Source organism: Pelmatolapia mariae, linkage group LG14 (assembly GCF_036321145.2).
Source record: "Pelmatolapia mariae isolate MD_Pm_ZW linkage group LG14, Pm_UMD_F_2, whole genome shotgun sequence".
NCBI classification, from domain to species: domain Eukaryota; kingdom Metazoa; phylum Chordata; class Actinopteri; order Cichliformes; family Cichlidae; genus Pelmatolapia; species Pelmatolapia mariae.
In genome coordinates, this window is record NC_086239.1 from 40768078 (window position 1) to 40776374 (window position 8297).

Sequence of the window (8297 nt, forward strand, 5' to 3'; positions counted from 1 at the left end):
CAGTCTGAGTGCTGACAGCAGCAACACACACACACACGCATGCACGCACACACACACACACGCATGCACGCACGCACACACACACACACACACACACACACACACACACACACACACACACACACACACACACACACCTGAAGCTTTGGTTGGACCTGTGTTGGTCCATTCAGCTGCTCGTTGATGTTTCTAAAAGTCTTAAAGGTGAGTCACCTGCAGGACCTGAATGTGAAGACATCGTGGATATCAGAAGTAAGCGGACATGTTAACCTTTGACCTCAGTCACTGACACAGAGACATGAAACTGTTTAAGCTGGTGTGCTTTCCTGAAACGACACACTGGGCTCACACAGGAAGGATATCAGCAAAGAACAAACAAGCAAAAACTGTGTAACTGCGACAGACGTTAGACAGGATTTACATTCACATGTTCTGTAGTTTAAGACATCAGCTTGTTAATCAGACAGCTTTTTCAGCTCTCACAGGCTTACTTGTTGTTCCTAGAGTATTTAAAAGTAGAATGGGAGGCAGAGCCTTCAGTTTTCAGGCCCCTCTTCTGTGGAACCAGCTTCCAGTTTGGATTCAGGAGACAGACACTATCTCTACTTTTAAGATTAGGCTTCAAACTTTCCTTTTTGCTAAAGCATATAGTTAGGGCTGGACCAGGTGACCCTGAATCCTCCCTTAGTTATGCTGCAATAGACGTAGGCTGCCGGGGGATTCCCATGATGCACTGGGTGTTTCTTCTTCACTCACTATGTTTTTATACACCAGAGACGATACTGGGTACACCTTGCTAGTACTAGGTTGCACTCCTGTTACCTTCAGAGTAGAGAATTATTCATGCAAAGTTTCAACAAGGTGATTCCTCAGAGATTGTGGTCTATCCTGAGACATAATGATGCCTCATCTGGAATTTCAACAGGCATCTTGACCATGCCGTGCAAACAGACAATGAGTTCAATTCAATTCAATTCAATTCAATTCAATTCATATAGCACATAATCACAACAGCAGTCATCTGAAGGTGCTTTATATTGTAAGGTAAACACTTCATAGCACACAGAGAAAAACCCAACAATCATATGACCCTCTATGAGCAAGCACTTTGGCGACAGTGGGAAGGAAAAACTCCCTTTTAACAGGAAGAAACCTCCAGCAGAACCAGGCTCAGGGAGGGGCGGGGCCATCTGCTGTGATTGGTTGGGGTGAGAGAAGGAAAACAGGATAAAGACATGCTGTGGAAGAGAGACAGAGATTAATAACAACTCTGTGCAAACTCGAAACCTTTAAGCTTTAGCCTCATTCCTCTGCAGATGATCTGTTAGCTGTTTGATAACTACTCTGTTAATAGTGTTTTTGAGAAGAAAGGAAGGTTGGAGATTGGCCTATAATTTAGACAGCTGGGTCTAGAGATGGCTTTTATAGTAAAGTTTGACTACTGCCAGACTGGCTAAACACAGAGAATGAGTGAGAGCGTGAGGGACATGAAGAAGTGACATTTGTAATCAGACATGACCAACTACACACAGAGGCAAGACCAAGACAAACAGGGCACGAAAGGGAACAAAACTCAATGAACCAAGATCCAGGACTCTCAAAACTGAACATAGGCATGACACAATTCCCTAAAGTAAGAACAAACAACACAAAACACATAATACAAAATGCCGCATGAACCCAAACGAACTCAAAATACTGGGTCAAAACCAGGACCATAAAAATGGAAGTAATTATTGAAGTTAACTCAGAAAGATCAATTGGAGAAAAAGAGTCTAAATGAATATCAATGGTGCTGAAAGTAGCTGTAGATAATGTTACATCTGTGAGGTGATTATTGGTAATTTTTTCTCTAATGATTAAAATTTTGTGAAGAAGTTCATGAAGTCATTACTACTTAACGTTAAAGGGATGGTTGGCTCAACAGAGCTCTGACTGTTTGTCAGCCTGGCTACAGTGCTGAAGAGAAACCTGGGGTTGTTCTTATTTTCTTCAATCAGTGACGAATAGTAAGATGTTCTGGCTTTGTGGAGGGCTTTCTTATAAAGCAGCAAACTATTTCTCCAGGCTAAATGATGATCCTCTAAATTTGTGACACGCCATTTCCTCTCCAGCTTACGAGTTATCTGCTTTAGGCTACGTGTTTGAGAATTATACCACGGAGTCAGGTACTTCTGATTTGAGGCCTTAGTTTTCACTGGAGCTACAGTATCCAGAGTGAAAAGGTTTATGTAACCTAACTCTGACCATAATCTGCTGTGCATCAGCCACACACTGTCCTGTAGTTTCTATGCCATATGTTAAATCTAGAGTGTGATTAAAGTGGTGGGTGGGTTCTTTTACATTTTGACAGAAGCCAGTTGAGTCTAATAACAGATTAAATGCCATGTTGAGGCTGTCATTTTTAGCATCTACATGGATGTTAAAATCAGCCACAATAATGATTTTATCTGAGCTGAGCACTAAATCAGATAAAAAGTCTGAGAAATCAGAGAGAAACTCTGTGTAAGGCCCAGGTGGACGATAGATGATAACAAGTAAGACTGGTTTCTGAGTTTTACAGCTGGGATTGGGACGGTAGGCAAACTAGAGGGGATTGACAGTGTCTGGGACCATGTGGTTGATGTGTGTGAGAACCAGTTGTTCTAGGCACTTCATGGCAACTGGTGTGAGTGCTACTGGCCTGAAGTCAGTTAGGGGACTGGTATAATGGTGGAGGACTTGAAAATTTGTGGAGCTACTGCCTGGGATAGTGACAGGTTGAAGATGTCGGCATACACAACAGCTAGTTGTTCCCCACAGGTCTTCAGAATTCTGGGAGGAACTCCATCGGGTCCCACATCCTTGTGGGGGTTCACCTTCTTCAGAGCTTTCAGGACCTGTGTGTGTTTGACCTGGAAGCCAGTGCCCATGGGGTCGCTGGGGGCCTTTGAGGTTGTGTCTGTGTTCAGCCTGTCAAACCTGGTGTAGAAGGTTTTAAGGCTGTCTGGATGGGTGGCATGTCGGGTGTCTGTGGTAGTTGTGGTTCTTGATCGGTTTGTGACAGATTTAATTCCCTGCCATGTGCTGCGTGTGTTGTGGTATCTGGAACAGCACATGGAGGGTCCAGACCGAAGCGCCTCAGCTGGACTTCCTGCTGTGACGTGTCTGTGCTAACTGCTACTCCGCTGTGCCGTTACGATCTCTGACCAAATACTGCCTTTTCTTCTGTTTCACCACAAGAGTGGGCACACTAAAATGTTCTTTTCAGACCCTGCCCCATGGTACCCCACGGTCAGAGTTGTGAAGTAATGAAGTACAAATACTTTGTTACTGTACTTAAGTAGAATTTTAAGGTGTCTGTACTTTACTTGAGTATTTATTTATTTGAGTATAAGTTTTCTAACAACTTTTAACTCTTATTGTCACATTTTCACATACAAATCTGCACTTTCTACTGCTTACATTTTAAAAACAGCTTCTTTACTTTTGGTTCAATCATTTCAGTTATAATGTTTATGATCGAGGATTCAGGTGGGTTCAGTTACATCAGGTGTAGAAGAAGAAGAAGAAGAAGAATCTTTTAATTGTCCCACAAGGGGAAATATGGGTGTAACTGCAGCCAGAAAGACACATATGCAAACAAACAGTACACAGGACACAGAACAGAAACATACACAATTTTTCTTTAAACAGAGTGCTGTACCGTTATTAAATTAACAGATGATAACAGACGGGTTATATGTCAAAGTTAATTTAGAAAGCTGTTTTTAACCCTCATAATGTCCTCCCGATTTCCACACACCTGTGGTCCTCAGGGGTCAAAAATGTCCCCACTTCATTTGAGTGTTTTTTAAAGTATAAAGTATAAATTGTCAATCAATTCAGTGTTACACCTTAGTTTTACTTAAGACCAACACATTAACACAAAATATACCCAACACTTTACATTTTAGGGCCACCAGACCTTGTTTACATAAAGTGCACTGTGTTTTTGAGCGAAAATAAAACAAGAAAATAAAATATTTAAATGTTCAGATTATTTTGACTATCTGGCTAACTACAGAGTGCTGTATGTTGAACTTTAGTGAGAAAGTTTTTTTTGAACCATTTATATTTTTTAAATGGCAGCACATAATCACACCTGTGGTCCTTAGGGGTCAAAAATGTCCCCATCTGGTTTGATTGATACTTAATTACTATGAAGTGGATTTTCCCCCCACTTTTAATTAAAACTTAATTCAAACATTTTGACACATTTTTTTTAAATTCCATTTCAAATTTAAGTCTGATAAAAACCTTATAAAAATGAATTTGTTCTTTGTTTTCGGGTAAAAAATAAATCAAATCATCAGTTATTGTGATTATCGTTTCACAACCAGAGTCGGTTGCTTTAAAAGCGCTCCCTGGACTCCAAATGACCTCAGCCGCCTCAGCAGGTAGAGTCTGCTCTGACCCTTCCTGTAAACAGCATCAGTGTTGTGGCTCCAGTCCAGTTTATTATTCAGGTGAACACCCAGGTACCTATAAGAGTCCACTATCTCAATGTCCACTCCCTGGATGTTGTAGTACATTCATTTGTGTTTCAACCAATGACTCTTAGATTAATGCACTAAATTCAGCCTTCATACTAACAGTGTTCAGTCGAGGATAAACACCGTATAAACAGTATTACTGCCAGAGTCCATCCATCTATTTTCTTCTGCTTATCTGGGGCCTGGTCGCAGGGGGAGGAGCCTAAGCAGAGAAGCACAGACCTCCCTCTCTCTGGGGAACACCGAGCCGTTCCCAGGCCAGCCGAGAGATGTACGCTCACCAGCGTGTCCTGGGTCTGCCCCGGGGCCTTCTCCCACTGGGACATACTAGGAACACCTCACCCAGGAGGCGTCCTAGTCGAGCCATCTCAACTGCCTCCCCTAACCCTACTATCAATGTAGGGAATGGAAATCAGGCAGGGAAACTCATGAAACATCTGTTTACATCTGGTTGAATTCAGTTGTGTGAATCCACAAAGAGCAGCAGGTCAGCTGATCACAGTCTGAAGATCAAGGATATTAGGACCACCAGGAAGATGATCCCCAAACAGGTGTGGATGACCTTTCCGAGCAGGCTGGCAGATGCACTGAAGACCGAGTCACAGCGTCTGAGGTCAGAGGTCTGAGGCTTTTGGGTGATGAAAAATGTGGTGATGAAGCTGATTGTTGGGGCCAGGAGACAAGCCCAGGTGACCCCGGAGATGATTTTTGCAGCTCGTACTGTCTGCATCATGTGAGTTCCTGATGGATGGATGATCTTCAGATACCTGGAGAGACCAGAGGAAGGAGGCAGTAGATAACTTTACTAATCAATCACAGCAGTTCCTGTTCTCATCTGCAGAAGCCGTCAAGAAGAGAACAAGATTCATGTTTATTAAGCTTTTAATATTCTTATGAACTACAGCCTGAAATCAACAAAGGTTTTCTACCTGTTAGCAGCAATGTACCCCATGAACAGGATGCTGGAGTACATGTTAAAGTATAGCACAGGGATTCCAATGCTGCAGTGGAGTTGGTGGATGGTGATGGAGCTGCTGGTGTAGCTGGTGATACGGAGGGGAAGGCTGAGGCAGAGCAGGAAGTCAGCAGCTGTCAGGTTCTTCAGGTAGACCGTCAGGCTGCTGGGTTTCTGCTGCTGAGCTCGACAGAAGTAAAACTTCACGGTTGTCATGGGATGTGTGCAGCAGGAGAAGAGGACCCAGTGTGCAGACTCCAGGAGGCACAATAGTGCAGTCACAACAGCTTCATTGCTGAACATAAAATAACTAAACTGAAAACACCAATAAACTAAACAGGCAGACTAGCAAACGGAACAAACAGGCTGTGTCCCAATTCAGGGTCTGCAGCCTTAAAGGCCGCATTTTAAGGCCGATTACGTCACAGCGACGCAACGAAGGCTGTCCCAATTCAAAGGCTGCTCGAAATGCGGCCCTCAAATGCGTCCTTCATTTCCCTGAATTTGAAGGATTTGGCGGTGTAGACTTCGTGGCCCAACATATCCCAGACTTCATAGCGCGGCGGTGGGTGTGGATAATTTTGCAGGAAAAAAAAACAGCAGATGGCTGAACTTTTAAAAGTAAGTACTGAATATGATGTCACTTATTTATGTGCAAATGTTGAATAATGGAGAACATTAAAACATTTCTTTTGGCCACATGTCGGCAAAGTTATGTGACATTAGTGATGTTTGCACTAACTTGGTTTTAAAGCCTTTACTTTCAAATATACGCCGTTCAATAGTCGACCTTAATCTTACAGAGAATGTGATGATTTTATGGATAATTAAAGTCAGTCATATATCCACAAACACAACAAGCTGAAAGTCAGTGATGCTGCTCGGTTTGCAGTCCTGAATATCACGGCACAAGCAGGATTCACTGCACTGTTAATGTTAGCTATGTTATATTGCTGCCTCTGCTTCTGCCCAGCAGAGGCAGCAGTGAGTCAGTCTCAGATGTTTGCAGCCTGATACACAAACTGTTCGGTCTCTTCACACAGACCGGCTCACTACGCTTGCAGGCAAAAGACTGCTCCATCACGACGGCTGGTAGCACTGCAGGACTGAAGTGTTGTTTTTTCCCCAGCCCAGATTACTTGGATCATCCATGGAGGAAAAACAAAGATACAGAGACGTGTGATCCGTAACACGTGACATGTACGTGTCACCTTACCCTGCTGCCAGGACGAATGCTTCCAATTACGAAGTTACACGCAGCGTTGATGCGGATGGGTAAATAATGCTGCTGTGTGGGAGCTGTTTGAGTCCCGGAGGCTGCTGCATGGAGGGACTCACTTTCTGTTATTAGCTGCATCTCAACTTAGTCTTAAAAAAGTATCAAATGGATCATGAAGTCCAACAAACGAGAAGCCTGCAGGACTCCCGTGTCTGATCAGCAGAGAGCAGTGAAACCAGTTTCATATGGTGTAACAGCACAGAGGACACATTTCCTGTCTTCACTGTTTCCATGTGAGACAAAGACATGAGACGGACAAACGTCACTTTATTCTCTGATAAGCTGCGATCTTTAAAAAAACTCACCTCCTGTGTTGGCCCTTTCTTCTTTTCCTCAGCTGCACTCGAACCCTGATGGCAGAGGAAAAAGACATGGACCCACACACAGCCGTGTTTGTCTGGTCTCTTATTGCATGGACGCAGTCATATATTGCTGCATATGTGCTTCATTTTTAATTAATCCAGCCTCAGATAATTCATGAATGTATCACAGAGGATCAAGTCCTACAGACTGCTGAACACCACTTCCTGTTCACACTTCCTCCTGGTCAGCCACTTTCTTTGTAATGGTTGAAATTAAACGTGACGTACTGCGTTATGTTGTAAGGACGCTGCTGACATCACAGCATGTAATGTCCACATACATGATCAAGTGTCAGCCAGTCAGGAGTGCAAATGCTGCAGATATTTTAGAGGCTATTGATGAAGCAGCGAACACCAGAGAAGACACGTGGACAGAGAGTGTGTGCAGATTTTGATGGTGCTGCAGTGATGATGGAATAGCTGGGAGACTGAAACAGGATACCCTGCATCATAACAATCCACTGTGGGACACATATTAGAGCTAGCCGAATCTTTTTGCTCTGACACGTCGATTTGTTTCTGGATGTTTTCTGGAAAAGGTTCAAGACACCTGGATCATAAAACCCCGACAAGAACAAAGAGCAGTGAAATGGAGGCGGAGAAAACGCTGATGAAGGAGATGCTACGGCCTCAACGTCGAGTGGGATTTTCTCTTCCGTGACTTCAGTGGAAACGTCAGATTCAGAGTCTGACGGACTGATTCATGTTCTACACAGTTCATAGAAATTTCTGTTCAATTACAACCAAATATTTGAGTTGACGGTTATAATTTTTATACAGTTGTTGTAATTTCATGCAGGGATAGGTTAATTGATTAGTCTAAATTGCCCATAGGTGAGAATGGTTGTCTCTGTGTGTTAGCCCTGACAGACTGGCGACCTGTCCAGGGTGGACCCCGCCTCTCGCCCTATGACAGCTGGGATAGGCTCCAGCGCCCCCCCGACCCTGAAAAGGAGAAGTGGAAGCAAATGGATGGATGTTGTAATTTCTGTTTTAACAATTTTTTGATTGATGTTTTGTTTGCTTTACAATATTATACAATAAAAATAATCTCTACCAAAAACTGAAGCGTGCCCGCCGAAGGGCAACCAGGGATTTTGAAATTTTGAGAGCCCTGCTTCCAGCAAGAATGTTTGGCTCCTTAATGTGAAGAACGCTTCACAGGAAACATCGAGATGTAAAACGAG

The 8297-nt window shown here is 43.3% G+C and overlaps 1 protein-coding gene across 1 annotated transcript; it reads right to left on the reverse strand.

Annotated features, from left to right (window-relative positions):
• Nucleotides 1-4937: 4937 nt before the first annotated feature.
• On the reverse strand, nt 4938-8286 carry LOC134641826 (lysophosphatidic acid receptor 6-like). The gene is made up of 3 exons (XM_063494429.1): nt 7054-8286; nt 5444-5764; nt 4938-5281 (listed from the first exon to the last, which is right to left on the reverse strand). Exons 1-3 carry the CDS (start codon nt 7119-7121, stop codon nt 5011-5013), a joined length of 660 nt encoding a protein of 219 aa, XP_063350499.1. The 5' UTR covers nt 7122-8286; the 3' UTR covers nt 4938-5010.
• Between the last annotated feature and the right edge of the window lie 11 nt (nt 8287-8297).

Excerpts from the sequence above, each read along its gene's own strand:
- LOC134641826 (XM_063494429.1), bottom strand. The coding sequence starts at position 7,121 with ATGTCTTTTTCCTCTGCCATCAGGGTTCGAGTGCAGCTGAGGAAAAGA. Across the intron at positions 5,765-7,053 it reads AGAAAGGGCCAACACAGGAG|CAATGAAGCTGTTGTGACTG; the intron begins GTGAGTTTTTTT and ends TTTTATGTTCAG. Across the intron at positions 5,282-5,443 it reads GGGTACATTGCTGCTAACAG|GTATCTGAAGATCATCCATC; the intron begins GTAGAAAACCTT and ends TGGTCTCTCCAG.